This window comes from Bombina bombina, chromosome 3 (assembly GCF_027579735.1).
Source record: "Bombina bombina isolate aBomBom1 chromosome 3, aBomBom1.pri, whole genome shotgun sequence".
NCBI lineage: Eukaryota > Metazoa > Chordata > Amphibia > Anura > Bombinatoridae > Bombina > Bombina bombina.
Window position 1 is genome coordinate 1291961032 of NC_069501.1, and position 23359 is coordinate 1291984390.

At 41.4% G+C, this 23359-nt stretch overlaps 1 protein-coding gene across 1 annotated transcript in view; it reads right to left on the bottom strand.

Annotated features, from left to right (window-relative positions):
- TPP1 (tripeptidyl peptidase 1) overlaps positions 1-23359 on the bottom strand; it is a 328779-nt gene that overhangs the window by 262331 nt on the left and 43089 nt on the right. Inside the window, exons 3-4 of the mRNA XM_053708854.1 lie at positions 19136-19257; positions 18876-19054 (exon numbers count right to left, since the gene is read on the bottom strand). Of these exons, the coding sequence (XP_053564829.1) occupies positions 18876-19054; positions 19136-19257 (301 nt within the window). The remainder of the gene's footprint in view (positions 1-18875; positions 19055-19135; positions 19258-23359) is intronic.

Sequence of the window (23359 nt, forward strand, 5' to 3'; positions counted from 1 at the left end):
TGGGGAACACCACTAGTAGCTGAAGCCTCATTTGAATGTACTCCATTAATTGAAACCCTCTGTCGTCTATCTTTAAGCCAGCATTCTACCCACTTAACAATCTTAGCATCTATTCCAAGGCAATACATTTTGTGAATAAGTTTGTTGTGTGGGACGGTGTTAAATGCTTTGCTGAAGTCTAGATATGCAACATCTATGGCTCCTCCCTGGTCTATTATTTTAGTTACATGGTCAAAGAAATCAATTAGATTAGTCAGGCATGATCTTCCAGCAGTGAAACCATGTTGTCCTTTGTCTTCTAAGTTGTTTGTCTGAATGAAAGATACAAGTCTTTCCTTTAAAAGAGTTTCCATTAATTTCCCTGCAATTGAGGTCAAACTGACTGGCCTATAGTTAGCAGAATCTTCCCTACTACCCTTTTTATGAAGAGGGACTACATTGGCAATTTTCCAGTCTTTTGGAACAACTCCTGTTAGAAGTGACTGATTAAATAAATCAGCTAATGGAGTAGCTATTACGGATCAAAGTTCTCTTAGACCCACAGACTTATTAACTTTTATTTTTGATAAAGCCCTTGAAACCTCTTCCTCTGTAAAAAGAAAGTACTACTCACATTATTTACAGTAACATCCCTTAATAGCATCTCATTATCTTTACCATCTGTTGTAAAGACTGAACAAAAGTAATCATTTAAGCAGTTTGCTATTTGTTTATCTTCTTCCACTACTCTATCCTCATTCTTGAGTCTAACTATCCCTCTGATCCGTTTGCTCGTTTCCATCTCAGACCTCTGCAGTTATGCATGTTAAGGCAATGGAATGGGGACTATGTGGATCTGTCTCCGTAAATATTTCTGAATCAGGCGACAAGGGACTCTCTTCCATGGTGGTTGTCTCAGGAACACCTCTCCCAGGGAACTTGCTTTTGCAGACCTTCCTGGGTGATCATGACCATGGATGCCAGCCTTCTAGGTTGGGGAGCAATTTTGGGGTCATTGAAGACTCAGGGTCTTTGGACTTGGGAGGAGTCAGTTCTCTCTATAATCATTCTAGAACTGAGAGCAATTTTCAATACTCTACTGGCCTGGCCTCAGTTAGCCTTAGCCCGGTTTATCAGGTTCCAGTCGGACAACTTAACTTCGGAGTGGACAATTGGGAGGCAGATTTTCTAAGCCGACAGACCTTTCATCCGGAGGAGTGGGAACTCCATCCGGAAGTATTTTCCAGTTTAATCCTCAATTGGGGGCAGCCAGAACTGGATCTCATGGCTTCTCGGCAGAATGCCAAGCTTCTGAGGTACGGCTCAAGGTCAAGGGAGACACAGGCTTTCTTGATAGATGCTCTGGCGGTTCCTTGGAATTTCAGTCTAGCATACATATTTCCTCCGTTCACTCGCCTGCCAAGAGCCATTGCTCAGATCAAGCAGGAGAGGGTGTCGGTGATTCTCATAGCGCCGGCGTGGCCTCGCAGGATTTGGTATGCAGATTGAGTGGAAATGTTGTTTCTACCTCCGTGGAGACTCCCTCTGAGGAAGGACCTTCTACTTCAGGGTCCTCTTCTTCATCCAAATCTTGTTTCTCTGAAGCTGACCGCTTGGAGATTGAACGCTTGATTTTAACTAAGCATGGGTTTTCATAGTCGGTCATTGAGACCATGATTCAGGCTCATAAGCCTGTGACAAGAAAGATTTACTATAAGATATGGTGTAAATATCTGTATTGGTGTGAATCCAGAGGCTACTCTTGGAGTAGAGTCAGGATTCCTAGGATTTTGTCAGCTAGTACTCTGAAAGGTCAGATTTCCGCATTCTCTATTTTGTTGCATAAGCGTTTGGCGGATGCAACAGATGTGCAATCTTTTTGTCAGGCATTGGTTAGAATTAGGCCTGGGTTTAAGCCCGTTACTCCTCCCTGAAGTCTTAACCTTGTTCTTAGAGTTTTACAGCGGGCTCTGTTTGAACCTATGCATTCCTTAGATATCAAGATGTTATCTTGGAAGGTTTTGTTTCTTGTTACTATTTCTTCTGCTCAGAGAGTTTTGGCACTTTCAGCTCTGCAGTTTGTTTCTTCTTATCTTATTTTTCATTCTGATAAGGTGGTTTTACGTACTAAATTAGGTTTCCTAACTAAGGTTGTTTCAAACAAGAATATTAATCAAGAGATTGTGGTTCCTTCTTTGTGTCCTAATCCTCCTTCTCCTAAGGATCGTTTCTTGCACAACCTAGATATTGTGCGTGCATTGAAGTTCTATCTTCAGGCAACTAAGGACTTTCGTTAGTCTTCTGCTTTGTTTGTTTTTCTGGGAAGCGCAAGGGTTAGAAAGCTACCGGCTACTTCTCTTTCTCTTTGGCTAAGGAGTATTATATGTTTGGCCTATGAGACTGCTGGACAGCAACCTCCTGAGAAAATCACTGCTCATTCCACGAGGGCTGTTTCTTCTTCCTGGGCATTTAAAGATGAAGCTTCTGTGGAACAGTTTTGCAAGGCTGCAACTTGGTCCTCTTTGCATACTTTTTCAAAGTTTTATAAATTTGATACTTTTGCCTCAGCTGAGGCTTCTTTTGGGAGAAGGGTTGTTCAAGCGATGGTGCCTTCTGTTTAGGTCTACCTGTCTTGTCCCTCCCTTATCATCTGTATCCTCTATCTTGGGTATTGATTCCCACTAGTAATTGATGATTCTGTGGACTCACCATATCTTAGGAAAGAAAACATCATTTATGCTTACCTGATAAATGTATTTATTTCCGGATATGGTGGAGTCCACGGCCCACCCTTTATTTAAGACAGTTATTTTTTTCTAAAACCTCAGGCACCTCTACACTTTTGTGTTATCTTCTTTTTACATTTTTCCTTTGGCCGAATGACTGGAGGTTATGGGTAAGGGGAGTGACATATATAGCAGCTTTGTTGTAGTGCTCTTTGCCTCCTCCTGCTGGCCAGGAGTGATATTACCACTAGTAATTGATGATTCCGTGGACTCACCATATCTGGAAATAAATAAATTTATCAGGTAAGCATAAATTTTGTTTTCCCCTTGGTTACTCCAAATCCTTGTTTGCCTAACTTCCTTGTTTAGGTAACTCCTTTACTTAAATATAAAACCTTACTTTAACAGATACTCAATGCAGCAAACCCTCTCAGAGCAGGCTCCAAGAGTTATTGCTTTAAATTTATAGTCTAGGTAGGCCCAAACAGGTGAAAATCTCTCCCCTAATTATCCACACAGGAAGCAAAAAAAAAATGTTTGAAACAAGCTTAGATGAAAACAGTTATTTTTTAAAATGTGCCCTTTACACAGCAAACAATTAAAAACTCCCCTTGTTTGGGAAACTCCAAATCCTTGTTTGCCTAACTTCCTTGATTTGGTAACTACTTTACTTAAACAGAAAATCTTACTTTAACAGATAATCAATGCAGCAGACCCTCTCAGAGCACGCTCTAAGAGTTAATGCTTTAAATTTATAGTCTAGGTAGGCCAAAACAGGTGAAAATAATCCCTCCCTAATTACCCACACAGGAAACAAAAACAAAAAACAAATGGCTAGATTACGAGTTCGGTGTTAGCTTTAAAAAGCAGCATTAAGGGGTCCTAACGCTGCTTTTTAACGCCCGCTGGTATTACGAGTCTGGCAGGTACAGGTGTACTGCTCACTTTTCTTCTGCGACTTTTCCATACCGCAAATCCCCTTACATCAATTGCGTATCCTATCTTTTTAATGGGATTTGCCTAATGCTGGTATTACAAGTCTTGGAAGAAGTGAGCGGTACAGCCTCTACCTCCAAGACTCCTACCGCATATAAAAGTCAGTAGTTAAGAGTTTTATGGGCTAACGCCGGAACATAAAATTCTTAACTAAAGTGCTAAAAAGTACACTAACACCCATAAACTACCCATTAACCCCTAAACAGAGGCCCCCAACATCGCAAAAACTATAATAAAATAATTTAACCCCTAATCTGCCGACCGGACATCGCCGCAACCTACATTATACCTATGAACCCCTAATCTGCTGCCCCCAACGTCGCCGCCACCTAACTACAATTATTAACCCCTAATATGCCGACCGGACATCGCCGCAACTTTAATAAATTATTAACCCCTAAACCGCCTCACTCCCGCCTCGCAAACACTAGTTAAATTTTATTAACCCCTAATTTGCCCCCCCCCAACGTCGCCGACACCTACCTACAATTATTAACCCCTAATCTGCCACCCCAATGTCGCTGCTACTATATTAAATGTATTAACCCCTAAACCTAAGTCTAACCCTAACACCCCCTAACTTAAATCTATTTTTAATAAATCTAAATAAAATTACTATAATTAAATAAATTATTCCTATTTAAAAATAAATACTTACCTATAAAATAAACCATAAGATTGCTACAATATAACTAATAATTACATTGTAGCTATTTTAGGATTTATATTTATTTTACAGGCAAATTTGTATTTATTTTAACTAGGTACAATAGCTATTAAATAGTTAATAACTATTTAATAGCTACCTAGTTAAAATAATTACAAAATTACATGTAAAATAAATCCTAACCTAAGTTACAAATACACTTAACACTACACCATCAATAAATTAATTAAATAAATTAACTACAATTATCTAAAATAAAATACAATTAAATAAACTAAACTATAGTACAAAAAAACAAACACTAAATTACAAAAAATAAAAAAATATTACAAGAAGTTTAATCTAATTACACCTAATTTAATCCCCCTAATAAAATAAAAAAGCCCCCCAAAATAATATTCCCTACCATAAACTAAATTACAAATAGCCCTTAAAAGGGCCTTTTGTGGGGCATTGCCCCAAAGTAATCAGCTCTTTTACCAGCCCTTAAAAGGGCTTTTTGCGGGGCATTGCCCCAAAGTAATCAGCTCTTTTACCTGTAAAAAAATGAAATACAATACCCCCCCAACATTACAACCCATCACCCACCCCTACTCTAAAACCCACCCGATCCCCCTTAAAAAAAAACTAACACTACCCCATTGAAGATCACCCTACCTTGAGCCTTCTTCAGCCAACCGGGCACCGATGGGGCAGAAGAGGAGATCCGGACCGGCACAAGTCTTCATCCGATCTGGCCAGAAGTCTTCATCCATCGGGCAGAAGAGGTCCTCCATCCAGCAGAAGTCTTCATCCAAGCGGCATCTTCTATCTTCATCCTTCCGGCGATGAGCGGTTCCATCTTGAAGACCTCCGGCGCGGAACATCCTTCTTGACCGACGACTACCCGACGAATGGCAGGTCCTTTAAATGACGTCATCCAAGATGGCGTCCCTCGAATTCCGATTGGCTGATAGGATTCTATCAGCCAATCGGAATTAAGGTAGGAAAAATCCGATTGGCTTGACCTCGCATTCTATTGGTTGATCCAATCAGCCAATCGGATTGAACTTCAATCCGATTGGCTGATTAAATCAACCAATCGGATTTTTCCTACCTTAATTCCGATTGGCTGATAGAATCCTATCAGCCAATCGGAATTTGAGGGGCGCCATCTTGGATGACGTCATTTAAAGGAATATTCATTTGTCATTAGTCCGTCGGCCTAGAAGGATGTTCCGCGCCGGAGGTCTTCAAGATAGAGCCGCTCATCGCCGGAAGGATGAAGATAGAAGATGCCGCTTGGATAAAGACTTCTGCTGGATGGAGGACCTCTTCTGCCCCGATTGGATGAAGACTTCTGGCCGGATCAGATGAAGACTTGTGCCGGTCCAGATGTCCTCTTCTGCCCCATCGGTGCCCGGCTGGCTGAAGACGGCTCAAGGTAGGGTGATCTTCAATGGGGTAGTGTTAGGTTTCTTTTAAAGGGGATCGGGTGGGTTTTAGAGTAGGGGTGTGTGGGTGGTGGGTTGTAATGTTGGGGGGTATTGTATTTCTTTTTTTTACAGGTAAAAGAGTTGATTACTTTGCGGCAATGCCCCGCAAAAAGCCCTTTTAAGGGCTGGTAAAAGAGCTGATTACTTTGGGGCAATGCCCCGCAAAAGGCCCTTTTAAGGGCTATTTGTAATTTAGTGTAGGGTAGGGAATTTTATTATTTTGGGGGGCTTAGATTAGGTGTAATTAGATTAAACTTCTTGTAATATTTTTTATTTTTTGTAATTTAGTATTTGGGTTTTTTTGTACTATAGTTTAATTTATTTAATTGTATTTTATTTTAGATAATTGTAGTTCATTTATTTAATTAATTTATTGATAGTGTAGTGTTAGGTGTATTTGTAACTTAGGTTAGGATTTATTTTACAGGTAATTTTGTAATTATTTTAACTAGGTAGCTATTAAATAGTTATTAACTATTTAATAGCTATTGTACCTAGTTAAAATAAATACAAAGTTGCCTGTAAAATAAATATAAATCCTGAAATAGCTACAATGTAATTATTAGTTATATTGTAGCTATCTTATGGTTTATTTTATAGGTATTTATTTTTAAATAGGAATAATTTATTTAATTATAGTAATTTTATTTAGATTTATTAAAAATAGATTTAGGTTAGGGTTAGACTTAGGTTTAGGGGTTAATACATTTAATATAGTAGCGGCGAAGTTGGGGGCGGCAGATTAGGGGTTAATAATTGTAGTTAGGTGGTGGTGACGTTGGGGGCGGCAGATTAGATGTTAATAACTATAATGTAGTTGTCGGCGATGTTAGGGGCAGCAGATTAGGGGTTCATAGGTATAATGTAGGTGGCGGCGGTTTACGGAGCGGCAGATTTGGGGTTAATAATATTATGCAGGTGTCGGCGATGTTGGTGGCGGCAGATTAGGGGTTAATAAATATAAGATTAGGGGTGTTTAGACTCGGGGTTCATGTTAGGGTGTTAGGTGTAGACTTAGAAAGTATTTCCCCATAGGAAGCAATGGGGCTGCATTAGGAGCTGAACGCTGCTTTTTTGCAGGTGTTTTTTTTTCAGCCAGCTCAGCCCCATTGTTTCCTATGGGGAAATCGTGCACGAGCACGTTTTGCCAGCTTACCGCTACCGTAAACAACGCTGGTATTATAGGTAGAAGTGGCGCTAAATTTGCTCAATGCTCACTTTTCTGAGGCTAACGCAGCCATTCAGAAAACTTGTAATACCAGCGTTGTTTAAAGTGTGCGCTGGAAAAAAAGGCTCGTTAGCAACGCAAGTTTTTACCGACAAAACTTGTAATCTAGCCGAAAGTTTGAAACAAGCTTAAAGGAAAACAGTTATTAAATGCACCCTTTACACAGAAAATAATTTAAAACTCCCCTTGTTTAGGTAACTTCTTTACTTTTCACTTAGAAAATTTTACTTTAACAGATAATCAATGCAGCAGACCCTCTCAGAGCCCTGTATTGCTACAGTAAAGTGAGTATGAGAAAGTATTGTTACAGTAGAGTGAGTACAAGAAAGTATTGTTACAGTAGAGTGAGTACAAGAAAGTATTGGTACAGTAAAGTGAGTATGAGAAAGTATTGTTACAGTAGAGTGAGTACGAGAAAGTATTGCTACAGTAAAGTGAGTACGAGAAAGTATTGCTACAGTAAAGTGAGTACAAGAAAGTATTGTTACAGTAGAGTGAGTACGAGAAAGTATTGCTACAGTAAAGTGAGTATGAGAAAGTATTGCTACAGTAAAGTGAGTACAAGAAAGTATTGTTACAGTAGAGTGAGTACGAGAAAGTATTGCTACAGTAAAGTGAGTATGAGAAAGTATTGCTACAGTAAAGTGAGTATGAGAAAGTATTGCTACAGTAAAGTGAGTATGAGAAAGTATTGTTACAGTAGAGTGAGTACGAGAAAGTATTGCTACAGTAAAGTGAGTATGAGAAAGTATTGCTACAGTAAAGTGAGTATGAGAAAGTATTGTTACAGTAGAGTGAGTACGAGAAAGTATTGCTACAGTAAAGTGAGTATGAGAAAGTATTGCTACAGTAAAGTGAGTATGAGAAAGTATTGTTACAGTAGAGTGAGTACGAGAAAGTATTGCTACAGTAAAGTGAGTACAAGAAAGTATTGTTACAGTAGAGTGAGTACGAGAAAGTATTGCTACAGTAAAGTGAGTATGAGAAAGTATTGCTACAGTAAAGTGAGTATGAGAAAGTATTGTTACAGTAGAGTGAGTACAAGAAAGTATTGGTACAGTAGAGTGAGTACAAGAAAGTATTGCTACAGTAAAGTGAGTATGAGAAAGTATTGCTACAGTAAAGTGAGTACGAGAAAGTATTGCTACAGTAGAGTAAGTACGAGAAAGTATTGCTCCAGTAGAGTGGGTAAGAGGAAGTATTGCTCCAATAGAGTGGGTAAGAGGAAGTATTGCTTAAGTAGAGTAGGTAGGAGGTGGTATTGCTCCAGTAGAGTGGGTGAGAGGAAGTATTGCTCCAGTAAAGTGGGTAGGATGCGGTATTGCTTCAGTAGAGTGGGTAGGAGGAATTATTGCTACAGTAGAGTTGGTAGGAGGTGACATTCTCCAGTAAAGTGGGTAGGAGGAGGTATTGCTCCAGTAGAGTAGTTAGGAGGTGACATTGCTCCAGTAAAGTGGGTAGGAGGAAGTATTGCTCCAGTCAAGTGGGTAGGAGGAAGTATTGCTCCAGTAAAGTAGGTAGGAGGAAGTATTGCTCCGGTAAAGTGGGTAGGAGGAATTATTGCTCTAGTAGAATGCGTAGGAGGAAGTATTGCTCCAGTAGAGTGGGTAGGAGGAAATATTGCTCCAGAAGAGTTGGTAGGAGGAAGTATTGCTCCAGTAGAGTGCGTGGGAGGAAGTATTGCTCCAGTAGAGTGGGTGGGAGGAAGTATTGCTCCAGTAGAGTGGGTAGGAGGAAGCATTGCTCCAGTAAATTGGGTAGGAGGAAATATTCCTCCAGTAGAGTGGGTAGTAGGAAATATTGCTCCAGAAGTGTTGGTAGGAGGAAGTATTGCTCCAGTAAAGTGGGTAGGATGCGGTATTGCCCCAGTAAATTGGGTAGGAGGAAGTATTCCTCCAGTAGAGTGGGTAGGAGGAAGTATTGCTCCAGTAGAGTGCGTGGGAGGAAGTATTGCTCCAGTAGAGTGGGTGGGAGGAAGTATTTATCCAGTAGAGTGGGTAGGAGGAAGCATTGCTCCAGTAGAGTGGGTAGGAGGAAGTATTCATCCAGTAGAGCGGGTAGGAGGAAGTATTGCTCCAGTAGAGTGTGTGGGAGGAAGTATTGCTCCAGTAGAGTGGGTGGGAGGAAGTATTTCTCCAGTAGAGTGGGTAGGAGGAAGTATTTCTCCAGTAGAGTGGGTAGGAGGAAATATTCCTCCAGTAGAGTGGGTAGTAGGAAATATTGCTCCAGAAGTGTCGGTAGGAGGAAGTATTGCTCCAGTAAAGTGGGTAGGATGCGGTATTTCCCCAGTAAATTGTGTAGGAGGAAGTATTCCTCCAGTAGAGTGGGTAGGAGGAAGTATTGCTCCAGTAGAGTGCATGGGAGGAAGTATTGCTCCAGTAGAGTGGGTGGGAGGAAGTATTGCTCCAGTAGAGTGGGTAGTAGGAAATATTGCTCCAGAAGTGTCGGCAGGAGGAAGTATTGCTCTAGTAAAGTGGGTAGGATGCGTTATTGCCCCAGTAAATTGGGTAGGAGGAAATATTCCTCCAGTAGAGTGGGTAGGAGGAAGTATTGCTCCAGTAGAGTGGGTAGGAGGAAATATTGCTCCAGTAGAGTGGGTGGGAGGAAGTATTGCTCCAGTAGAGTGGGAGGAAGTATTCCTCCAGTAGAGTGGGTAGGAGGACGTATTGCTCCAGTAAAGTTAGTAGGATGCGGTATTGCCCCAGTAAATTGGGTAGGAGGAAATATTCCTCTAGTAGAGTGGGTAGTAGGAAATATTGCTCCAGAAGTGTTGGCAGGAGGAAGTATTGCTCCAGTAAAGTGGGTAGGATGCGGTATTGCCCCAGTAAATTGGGTAGGAGGAAGTATTCCTCCAGTAGAGTGGGTAGGAGGAAGTATTGCTCCAGTAGAGTGCGTGGGAGGAAGTATTGCTCCAGTAGAGTGCGTGGGAGGAAGTATTGCTCCAGTAGAGTGGGTGGGAGGAAGTATTTCTCCAGTAGAGTGGGTAGGAGGAAGTATTGCTCCAGTAGAGTGCGTGGGAGGAAGTATTGCTCCAGTAGAGTGGGTGGGAGGAAGTATTTCTCCAGTAGAGTGGGTAGGAGGAAGCATTGCTCCAGTAGAGTGGGTAGGAGGATGTCAGAGCCTGTACCTTTTAGGACCCAGCGCAGTTTCACCTAGTCCTGCCTACCTAACTAATAAAACACCTGAGATCACAGGCCTCTGTGCTTAGTATTTTGTATAGCAGTTTCAGAGCTGCTGATTCTCTAAGCTCTCTAAACATTTTGGATTACAAATATTCTACAGCTTTTTCTAACAACTGAAGAGTTATCTTTAACACTTCCTTCTGCATCTATCTGATGTCTTGCATGCAATAAGGAACTTTGTATTTTGGACAGTTCAACTACTTATAAACTTTCTGGAGTCCGTTAACCCTGACTGTTAATATTGTTATACCTCCTTTTCAGCAGCAAGGACATACCTTCACTCAATCTGGTAACTGTGCAGGAACAGACAGGACTATTTCACTCTGTCTCACTACCTAACAGCTAACCGCAATTCCGCAGCCTTACCTGCTTCACTGACAACTCCTCTCACTCAGCGGACAGCACGGAAGTCAAACGCAGGAGCACACAAGCGCTTAGGAGAAGCGTTACACACAGGGACAACTCCTGCAATCTCTGTAATAGCTCAGCCACAGGAATACCTAGCACAGCATCCGGAGTCACAGTAAGAGTATTATCTAATAGACTATACTTATAACAAGAAGTTTTCCTTACTGTGTTGTAAAGTAATTTCAGTCATATTCCTGCCTAACGGTTGCTCTTGCTTCTAATAGAGACTATTTCTAATACTCAGTTTGTTTCCCAAAAGTCTGCAGATTCAGAGCACACTTCCTGCAGGGTTAATATTCTTTCAATCTATCACTGGATTATACTCAAGGGTTAATTCTAACTTTCTTACAACCCTCTTGGGGATTCAAAGACTAAATTCATTTCCCTGCTGCAGTTTGCACTTTCCCATAGTGCATCTTGGCATGGAGCTGATAAAAAACTAATCTATTTACATATATATATATATATATATATATATATATATATATATATATATATATATATATATATATATATATATATATATAATTACAGTCTTAAATTCTGCAGTTGTGCTCCTAAACCATTTAGCACATTATTTGCTCTAAGAGAATATTAGAGTAACATTACATAATACTAAGCCCCACCAAATGGAGCCAGCAGAAATTCCGCAACTCATCTATAACCTCACACAGAGGGTAGACCAGATTTCTCAGGCGGTTAGAGACCTTCAAGTTGAGAACCAATCACTACGTGATATAATAAAAGAATCTATTCATTTAAAAGGTGCTCATGACACACTACCCGAACCACAGGTCTCATTACCCGATACCTTTTCTGGAAACAGAAAAAGCTACAAACAGTTAAAAAATGCTTGTCATTTGCTTTTCAGTCTCCGCCCTCACAGTTACCCAACAGATAGAATTAAAGTCCTTTCTGTTGTCTCCTTTCTCCATGGAGAACCTAGGTCTTGGGCAGACAATCTATGCGAACACCAAGACCCTATAATGTCTTCACTCAGCCTCTTCTTCGACAACTTGGATGAATTGTATTTGGGCAAAGATGTTCAATTAGCAGCAGAGACCATGAGGAGAGACCTTAAGCAAGGGAAGAGGCCTGTTGAGGACTACATCTCAGAATTTAAACTATATGCCTCAGATTCGATGTGGAGTCCTGTCGCTCTCCGGAATCAATTTAGATTAGGGTTAGCCGAAACCCTCAAGGATGAATTAGCCCGTATAGACCTACCTCCTACTTTGGAAGCCTTGATGAGGGTTACGACCCAAATTGACAGAAGACTCCGCGAGAGGAGACATGAGAGATATCACACCGAAAGCTCACCAAAACCTAGTTCATCTTCAGCACGTAATCCTCCCTTGAGCCCTTCTTCACACTCTGTTCCCATGGAAATTGGGGTTGTTCGGGGTCCCATCACTCCAGCGGAAAGATTTCAGAGGAAAACACATAACCTGTGTATGTATTGTGCTGATGACTCACATACCATACAAGAATGCCCACTCTTATTAAAGAACAAGAAAAGTAAGTGTATTTCTATTAAATCAACTCACCTTCAGCATAATCAAATAACTTATTGTGGGTTATCCCTTGTTTTACAGTGGGACCACAAAAGACTTCCTACTGATGCCATCGTGGATTCTGGTGCTTTTGGGAACTTTATCGATTCCGGTCTAGTTAATTCCAATAAAATACCACTTGTCTTGAAATCAAAACCACTTGTTGTCAGAGTTATTGACGGGTCTACTGTTACCACTGGTCCCATAACCCATCATACTATACCACTAGAAGTCATAACTAAAGAGGGCCATATAGAACATATTTCGTTTTGATGTCCTACCATCACCAGACTTCCCTGTAGTTTTGGGGATCTCATGGTTACAACAACATGAACCTAGCATAACCTGGTCGTCTTCAAAAATTTGTTTTAACTCAGATTATTGCCTTAATACTTGTTTTTCCAAACAGTGTCTTCTACAAACTACTTCAGTACATCCAGTTCTACCTCCTGATTATATCGATTTCACTGATGTCTTCAGCAAATCAGAAGCAGAGAACCTGCCTCCCCATCGGACCTACGACTGCCTGATACAATTACAGCCAGGAGCCACTATTCCTTTCGGACATGTTTATCCATTAAATCAACCCGAACTACAACACCTCAAGACCTACTTAGAAGACAACATAAAGAAAGGTTTTATCAGACCATCAACCTCCCCAGCAGGCGCAGGGATGTTCTTCGTCACGAACAAGGATGGCACTCTCCGGCCCATTATAGATTATCGGGAGTTAAATAAGAGAACAATAGAAAACCAGTATCCCCTACCTTTGATCCCGGAGTTGATCGAATGCCTCTCAGAAGCCACCATTTACACAAAACTCGACCTCAGAGGGGCATATAATCTAATCCGTATCCGCGAAGGTGACGAATGGCTCACAGCGTTTAGAACGAGATATGAGTTATATGAATATCTTGTGATGCCATTCGGCCTTTGCAACGCCCCGGCAACTTTCCAACATTTTATAAATGATGTTTTTCGAGATTTGTTGGATAGTTGCGTTGTGGTATACCTGGATGACATCCTTATATTTTCCAAATCTCTCACAGAACACAGAAAACATGTTAGATGGGTGCTGTCCCGACTACGTGTCCATAAACTGTACGCCAAGTTAGAGAAGTGTCAATTCCATTGCTCTCAGATCTCGTTCTTGGGCTATGAGATTTCACCACAGGGCATAAGTATGCAACATAAGAAAGTGGAAACTCTTCTAGACTGGCCGCAACCCAAGAATAAGAAGGAACTCCAAAGATTTTTGGGGTTCTCAAACTATTACCGTAAGTTCATCAAAGGGTTCTCAAAGGTTGCAAGACCACTTACTCAACTTACTAGCAACTCCAAACCGTTCAGTTGGACCGATGAAGCATCTTCTGCCTTTGATTTCCTCAAAGCCAGTTTCTCAAGTGCCCCTATACTGCGTTTTCCAGATTTGAACTTACAATTTGTTTTAGAAGTTGACTCTTCCGACTTTGCTACTTGAGCTGTTTTGTCTCAGAGACGATCTCCTTCCGAACCACTGCATCCGGTCTCCTTCTTCTCCAAAATTATGAGTTCAGCGGAGATGAACTACTCCATAGGAGATAAAGAACTTTTAGCGATACGCAGAGCTTTGGAAAATTGGAGACATCTCCTAGAAGGAGCTAAATTCCCCATAACCATCTACACCGATCACAAGAACCTACAGTATTTGCAGTCTAACAAAACACTCTCTGCTAGACAAGTCCGTTGGTTCTTATTTTTCTCCAGGTTTGACTTTCACATCATCTACCGTCCTGCAAATAAAAATGGTAAGGCAGATGCCCTATCCAGAATTTATACAAAACCAACTTCTCAGTTCAACACCACTTCAATCATACCGAGTGAGCGGTTCATTGCCCTCTCTACTTCTCTACTGAAAGAGATTCAAGATTCCTACGCTACCGACAAAGACCTACCACTCCAAAGACTGACGCAAAAATCGGGTACTTATTATTTTGAAGATAAGATTTATGTCTCTCCCAGATTAAGATCAGCACTATTAAGGGAACATCATGACTCACCATTTTCCGGACACCCTGGAGTAAACCGAACAATAGATCTTATACAAAGAGAATTTTGGTGGCCTGATTTAAAGAAAACAGTCCATGATTATGTAACATCCTGCTCCACCTGTGCTATCTCAAAATCAGAAAAGAACAGACCCTACGGTCTGTTGATGCCACTCCCTATTCAACAAAGACCCTGGGAACAAATCTCCATGGATTTTATTGTCGACCTACCGCCTTCCAGGAGACATACTACCTTCTTAGTCATAATCGACATGTTTACAAAAATGGGACATTTCATCCCATATCATAAATTACCTACCTCTGTTGAAACTGCTAATTTATTTCTTGAAAACATAATAAAACTCCATGGAACACCGGCCAGAATAATCACGGACAGAGGTACGCAATTTACCTCCAGGTTTTGGAAGAAATTATGTTCTCTATTACAGATAAACCACAGATATACTACTTCATTCCATCCACAGACCAATGGCCAAACTGAACGTCTGAATCAGTGGCTTGAGGAATATATCAGATGTTATTGCAACCAACAGCAAAATGATTGGGTGGATTATTTACCCATGGCCGAATTCGCCTACAACAGCCTAAAGAATTCTTCAACAAAACTATCTCCATTTTTTGCCTCTTATGGATATTACCCCACATTTCACATTAACTCAGACGTATCTTCTACTTCCCCTCATTTAGAAGATTACAGCAGACAACTTATTGATGGCTTTTCTACTATCACCCAGAATATTCAAAAGGCTCAAGAAAGCCAAAAACACTATTACGACCTCCGAAGAAGAACTCCCCCATCATATACCATAGGGGACAGAGTTTGGCTCTCCACAAAAAACTTGCGTCTGCAGGTGCCATCCAAGAAATTAGCTTCCCGTTTTATAGGACCATTCCATGTGAGTCGTATTGTAAATGAAAATGCTGTCACGTTGGATTTACCTCCTCAAATTAAAGTTCATCCCACATTTCATGTCTCGTTACTCAAACCTTATAGACCGACTAGAAACACTGAATCAGTATTACCACCTACATTGTCCCCTGGAGAAACTGACACTTATGAAGTGAAATCACTATTAGATTCCAGATACCGGGGTTCCGTTTTGGAATACTTAGTGAGATGGAAGAACTATCCTCCTGAGGATGATACCTGGGAACCGGCTTCCAATCTGAACGCTCCACGTCTCGTGTCTCTATTTCATAGATGGAATCCGGACCGTCCTGCACCTCGAGCTGTGGGACAGCTCGCTTGAGGAGGGGGTGATGTCAGAGCCTTTACCTTTTAGGACCCAGCGCAGTTTCACCTTGTCCTGCCTACCTAACTAATAAAACACCTGAGATCACAGGCCTCTGTGCTTAGTATTTTGTATAGCAGTTTTAGAGCTGCTGTTTCTCTAAGCTTGCTAAACATTTTGGATTACAAATATTCTACAGCTTTTTCTAACAACTGAAGAGTTATCTTTAACACTTCCTTCTGCATCTATCTGATGTCTTGCATGCAATAAGGAACTTTGTATTTTGGACAGTTCAACTACTTATAAACTTTCTGGAGTCCGTTAACCCTGACTTTTAATATTGTTATACCTCCTTTTCAGCAGCAAGGACATACCTTCACTCAATCTGGTAACTGTGCAGGAACAGACAGGACTATTTCACTCTGTCTCACTACCTAACAGCTAACCGCAATTCCGCAGCCTTACCTGCTTCACTGACAACTCCTCTCACTCAGCGGACAGCACGGAAGTCAGACGCAGTAGCACACAAGCGCTTAGGAGAAGCGTTACACACAGGGACAACTCCTGCAATCTCTGTAATAGCTCAGCCACAGGAATACCTAGCACAGCATCCGGAGTCACAGTAAGAGTATTATCTAATAGACTATACTTATAACAAGAAGTTTTCCTTACTGTGTTGTAAAGTAATTTCAGTCATATTCCTGCCTAACGGTTGCTCTTGCTTCTAATAGAGACTATTTCTAATACTCAGTCTGTTTCCCAAAAGTCTGCAGATTCAGAGCACACTTCCTGCAGGGTTAATATTCTTTCAATCTATCACAGGATTATACTCAAGGGTTAATTCTAACTTTCTTACAACCCTCTTGGGGATTCAAAGACTAAATTAATTTCCCTGCTGCAGTTTGCACTTTTCCCATAGTGCATCTTGGCATGGAGCTGATACAAAACTAATCTATTTACATATAGATATATACAATTACAGTCTTAAATTCTGCAGTTGTGCTCCTAAACCATTTAGCACATTATTTGCTCTAAGAGAATATTAGAGTAACATTACAGAGGAAGTATTCCTCCAGTAGAGTCGGTAGGAGGAAGTATTGCTCCAGTAGAGTGCGTGGGAGGAAGTATTTCTCCAGTAGAATGGGTAGGAGGAAGCATTGCTCCAGTAGAGTGGGTAGGAGGAAGTATTCCTCCAGTAGAGTGGGTAGGAGGAAGTATTGCTCCAGTAGAGTGTGTGGGAGGAAGTATTGCTCCAGTAGAGTGGGTGGGAGGAAGTATTTCTCCAGTAGAGTGGGTAGGAGGAAGCATTGCTCCAGTAAATTGGGTAGGAGGAAATATTCCTCCAGTAGAGTGGGTAGTAGGAAATATTGCTCCAGAAGTGTCGGTAGGAGGAAGTATTGCTCCAGTAAAGTGGGTAGGATGCGGTATTGCCCCAGTAAATTGTGTAGGAGGAAGTATTCCTCCAGTAGAGTGCATGGGAGGAAGTATTGCTCCAGTAAAGTGGGTGGGAGGAAGTATTGCTCCAGTAGAGTGGGTGGGAGGAAGTATTGCTCCAGTGGAGTGGATGGGAGGAAGTATTGCTCCAATAAAGTGGGTAGGATGCGGTATTGCCCCAGTAAATTGGGTAGGAGGAAATATTCCTCCAGTAGAGTGGGTAGGAGGAAGTATTGCTCCAGTAGAGTGGGTAGGAGGAAATATTGCTCCAGTAGAGTGGGTGGGAGGAAGTATTGCTCCAGTAGAGTGGGTGGGAGGAAGTATTCCTCCAGTAGAGTGGGTAGGAGGACGTATTGCTCCAGTAAAGTTAGTAGGATGCGGTATTGCCCCAGTAAATTGGGTAGGAGGAAATATTCCTCCAGTAGAGTGGGTAGTAGGAAATATTGCTCCAGAAGTGTCGGCAGGAGGAAGTATTGCTCCAGTAAAGTGGGTAGGATGCGGTATTGCCCCAGTAAATTGGGTAGGAGGAAGTATTCCTCCAGTAGAGTGGGTAGGAGGAAGTATTGCTCCAGTAGAGTGCGTGGGAGGAAGTATTGCTCCAGTAGAGTGGGTGGGAGGAAGTATTTCTCCAGTAGAATAGGTAGGAGGAAGCATTGCTCCAGTAGAGTGGGTAGGAGGAAGTATTCCTCCAGTAGAGTGGGTAAGAGGAAGTATTGCTCAAGTAGAGTGCGTGGGAGGAAGTATTGCTCCAGTAGAGTGGGTAGGAGGAAGCATTGCTCTAGTAGAGTGGGTAGGAGGAAGTATTCCTCCAGTAGAGTGGGTAGGAGGAAGTATTCCTCCAGTAGAGTGGGTAGGAGGAAGTATTGCTCCAGTAGAGTGCGTGGGAGGAAGTATTGCTCCAGTAGAGTGGGTGGGAGGAAGTTTTTCTCCAGTAGAGTGGGTAGGAGGAAGCATTGCTCCAGTAAATTGGGTAGGAGGAAATATTCCTCCAGTAGAGTGGGTAGTAGGAAATATTGCTCCAGAAGTGTCGGCAGGAGGAAGTATTGCTCCAGTAAAGTGGGTAGGATGCGGTATTGCCCCAGTAAATTGGGTAGGAGGAAGTATTCCTCCAGTAGAGTGGGTAGGAGGAAGTATTCCTCCAGTAGAGTGGGTAAGAGGAAGTATTGCTCAAGTAGAGTGCGTGGGAGGAAGTATTTCTCCAGTAGAGTGGGTAGGAGGAAGCATTGCTCTAGTAGAGTGGGTAGGAGGAAGTATTCCTCCAGTAGAGTGGGTAGGAGGAAGTATTCCTCCAGTAGAGTGGGTAGAAGGAAGTATTGCTCCAGTAGAGTGCGTGGGAGGAAGTATTGCTCCAGTAGAGTGGGTGGGAGGAAGTTTTTCTCCAGTAGAGTGGGTAGGAGGAAGCATTGCTCCAGTAAATTGGGTAGGAGGAAATATTCCTCCAGTAGAGTGGGTAGTAGGAAATATTGCTCCAGAAGTGTCGGCAGGAGGAAGTATTGCTCCAGTAAAGTGGGTAGGATGCGGTATTGCCCCAGTAAATTGGGTAGGAGGAAGTATTCCTCCAGTAGAGTGGGTAGGAGGAAGTATTGCTCCAGTAGAGTGCGTGGGAGGAAGTATTGCTCCAGTAGAGTGGGTGGGAGGAAGTATTGCTCCAGTAGAGTGCGTGGGAGGAAGTATTGCTCCAGTAGAGTGGGTAGGAGGAAGTATTGCTCCAGTAGAGTGGGTAGGAGGAAGCATTGCTCCAGTAAATTGGGTATGAGGAAATATTCCTCCAGTAGAGTGGGTAGGAGGAAGTATTGCTCTAGTAGAGTGGGTAGGAGGAAATATTGCCCCAGTAGAGTGGGTAGGAGGAGGTATTGCTTTAATAGTGAGGATGGGAGGCATTGCTTTAAGAGAAGAGCAAGTACTGCTCCAGTAGGAAGAAGCTAATATAGATATATATATATTTACCTGGGCACAAGCCTGGCTGTTGTTGGGATGTGTTCCTATATCAACTGTAGACAGGTTGTATCTCTGACGTAGGACAGAGGGGGTGACCCCTAGATGCAAATCAGCTCGCTTTGTTTGGCGTTTATCCCATTCTCTGCTGATGACATGCTGTTCTGATGGAAAACGATGAACCCCCCCCACTATGGAGAGAAAACAAGGTTACAACTGTCTTTCCTTCCTCTATGCCTGTCTCTCACAATAACCAGAGGTTGAGATCTCACCAAAGTCTATGTATTGCGCCAACTGCTCACTTAGCGTGTATGGGGTGCTGGACCTCACCACACTCTTATCACCCTTTGTATAGCGCTGGAACTGAGAACCTGGGAGTAAACGCTCTGCAGTGCTGCAATATAAGACACAGGCCATTAGAAAGAAGACAGGGCAGAAAAAAGAAAGTGAGGAAATAGGAAACAGACGTGTGGTGCAGAGAGAAGAAACAAAGTGTTAAAGAAAGAGACATAGAGAGGAGCAACATACAGAGTACAAATAAGGAGACTGATAAGACTGAGATGTTATTGTATGTGAGTTACAGATGTAAATATTAATATAGGGCCACATCACCTATCCTCATTTCACAAATAGCAAAACTCTTCACATTAAAGGGACAGTCTACTCCAGAATTTGTATTGTTTAACCCTTTCACTGCTAAGCCTTTTTTCACCCCTTTTCTTTCTTCTAAACAATGTTATCTGTCATATCTCTGTATTTATACCACTATATGTATATTTTGTAAATGTATTATTATTCTGAGCAGTAATAATTGTGAATATAACATGTAATCAGAGTATCATATGTATTTATTTGAAATCTATGGCTATTTTAAAGGGATAGGAAAGTGAAAATGTAAGTTGCACTAGTGGGAGCTAGCTGCTCATTGGTGCAGGTTGTGTATTTAATTTTTATCTCTATATCTATTAGTGCAACAAAACTTTGCACCGAATATGTAGAAATTGATTTGTAATGAGAGACAAAGTTGTAGCATAATCCATCAGAAGCAATGTTTTTTTATCCCTATATCTACTAGTGCACCAACTGTAAAGCAATAATATATTTAGATTTTTTGAAGGCTATACATATTTAATAGTTTGTAATCGACTTTTATTAGGTGATATGCTTCATTGTCTTGCAGCATCGAACATATATATTCCTTGATATATTTATATGTATGTACATATGTACTGTATCTATATAAATGTAAATATAATGATATATGTATTTATGTATCTATGTAAAGATTTTTTTTTTTACAATATATTTATTTTATTGTTCAGAGAAGAAAAGGGGTGCAACTGCACTACACAGATGATAAGGGGATGCCTATTAGGTTGCTACTATATTGTAACTTAGCTTTATTAATCGGCTGGAGTGCTTATGCATAAGTAAACTGTTTGGAGTAATTAAGTCAAAAAGAATTTTGACTATGGACAAGATGCATTTACCTAGCACTTCCCTCTCCCCACGTTATTGTTGGAGCATCTTATTGATATGGAGTAAAGGTTAAGAAATTAACTGCTAGATTTAGAGTTCTGCGGCCAAAGGGGTGCGTTAGCTACGCGTGCTTTTTCCCCCCCGCACCTTTTAAACAACGCTGGTATTTAGAGTTCACAGAAGGGCTGCGTTAGGCTCCAAAAAGGGAGCGTAGAGCATATTTACCGCCACTGCAACTCTAAATACCAGCGGTGCTTACGGACGCGGCCAGCTTCAAAAACGTGCTCATGCACGATTCCCCCATAGGAAACAATGGGGCATTTTGAGCTGAAAAAAAACACCTGCAAAAAAGCAGCGTTCAGCTCCTAACGCAGCCCCATTGTTTCCTATGGGGAAACACTTCCTAAGTCTGCCCCTAACACCCTAACATGAACCCCGAGTCTAAACACCCCTAACCTTACACTTATTAACCCCTAATCTGCCGCCCCCGCTATCGCTGACCCCTGCATATTTTTTAACCCCTAATCTGCCGCTCCGTACACCGCCGCCACCTACGTTATCCCTATGTACCCCTAATCTGCTGTCCCTTACACCGCCGACCCCTATATTATATTTATTAACCCCTAATCTGCCGCCCCCAACGTCGCCGCCACCTACCTACACTTATTAACCCCTAATCTGCCGACCGGACCTCACCGGACCTCACCGCTACTATAATAAAGTTATTAACCCCTAATCCGCCTCACTCCCGCCTCAATAACCCTATAATAAATAGTATTAACCCCTAATCTTCCCTCCCTAACATCACCAACACCTAACTTCAAGTATTAACCCCTAATCTGCCGACCGGACCTCTCCGCTACTCTAATAAATTTATTAACCCCTAAAGCTAAGTCTAACACTAACACCCCCCTAAGTTAAATATAATTTTTGTCTAACGAAATAAATTAACTCTTATTAAATAAATTAATCCTATTTAAAGCTAAATACTTACCTGTAAAATAAACCCTAATATAGCTACAATATAACGAATAATTATATTGTAGCTATTTTAGGATTTATATTTATTTTACAGGTAACTTTGTATTTATTTTAACCAGGTACAATAGCTATTAAATAGGTAATAACTATTTAATAGCTACCTAGTTAAAATAATTACAAAATTACCTGTAAAATAAATCCTAACCTAAGTTACAATTAAACCTAACACTACACTATCAATAAATTAATGAAATAAAATACCTACAATTATCTACAATTAAACCTAACACTACACTATCAATAAATTAATTACATACAAATACCTACAAATAAATACAATTAAATAAACTAACTAAAGTACAAAAAATAAAAAAAGAACTAAGTTACAAAAAATAAAAAAATAATTTACAAACATTAGAAAAATATTACAACAATTTTAAGCTAATTACACCTACTCTAAGCCCCCTAATAAAATAACAAAGCCCCCCAAAATAAAAAAAATGCCCTACCCTATTCTAAAATACAGATAGAAAAGCTCTTTTACCTTACCAGCCCTTAAAAGGGCCTTTTGCGGGGCATGCCCCAAAAGAATTCTGCTCTTTTGCCTGTAAAAAAAAACCATACAATACCCCCCCCCCCAACATTACAACCCACCACCCACATACCCCTAATCTAACCCAAACCCCCCTTAAATAAACCTAACACTAAGCCCCTGAAGATCTCCCTACCTTATCTTCACCACGCCGGGTATCACCGATCCGTCCAGAGGAGGCTTCGAAGTCTTCATCCAAGCCCAAGCGGGGGCTGAAGAGGTCCATCATTGGGCTAAATAGATCCATCATCGGGCTGAAGAGGTCCATCATCCGGCTGAAGAGGTCCATCATCGGGCTGAAGAGATCCATCATCCGGCTGAAGAGGTCTATCATCGGGCTGAAGAGATCCATCATCCGGCTGAAGAGGTCCATCATCGGGCTAAAGAGATCCATCATCCGGCTGAAGTCTTCTATCAAGCGGCATCTTCAATCTTCTTTCTTCCAGATCCATCTTCATCCCACCGACGCGGAACATCCATCCTGGCCGACGAATTCCCGACAAATGACGGTTCCTTTAAATGACGTCATCCAAGATGGCGTCCCTCGAATTCCGATTGGCTGATAGGATTCTATCAGCCAATCGGAATTAAGGTAGGAAAATTCTGATTGGCTGATGGAATCAGCCAATCAGATTGAGCTCGCATTCTATTGGCTGTTCCGATCAGCCAATAGAATGCGAGCTCAATCTGATTGGCTGATTGGATCAGCCAATCGGATTGAACTTGAATTGAAGATTGAAGATGCCGCTTGATAGAAGACTTCAGCCGGATGATGGATCTCTTCAGCCCGATGATGGACCTCTTCAGCCGGATGATGGATCTCTTCAGCCCGATGATGGACCTCTTCAGCCGGATGATGGTTCTCTTCAGCCCGATGATGGACCTCTTCAGTCGGATGATGGACCTCTTCAGCCCGATGATGGATCTCTTCAGCCCGATGATGGACCTCTTCAGCCCCCGCTTGGGCTTGGATGAAGACTTCGGAGCCTCATCTGGACAGATCGGTGATACCCGGCGTGGTGAAGATAAGGTAGGGAGATCTTCAGGGGCTTAGTGTTAGGTTTATTTAAGGGGGGTTTGGGTTAGATTAGGGGTATGTGGGTGGTGGGTTGTAATGTTGGGGGGGTATTGTATGTTTTTTTTTACAGGCAAAAGAGCAGAATTCTTTGTGGCATGGCCCCGCAAAAGGCCCTTTTAAGGGCTGGTAAGGTAAAAGAGCTTTTCTATTTGTATTTTAGAATAGGGTAGGGCATTTTTTTTATTTTGGGGGGCTTTGTTATTTTATTAGGGGGCTTAGAGTAGGTGTAATTAGCTTAAAATTGTTGTAATATTTTTCTAATGTTTGTAAAAAAAAAAAATTTATTTTTTGTAACTTAGTTCTTTTTTTATTTTTTGTACTTTAGTTAGTTTATTTAATTGTATTTATTTGTAGGTATTTGTATTT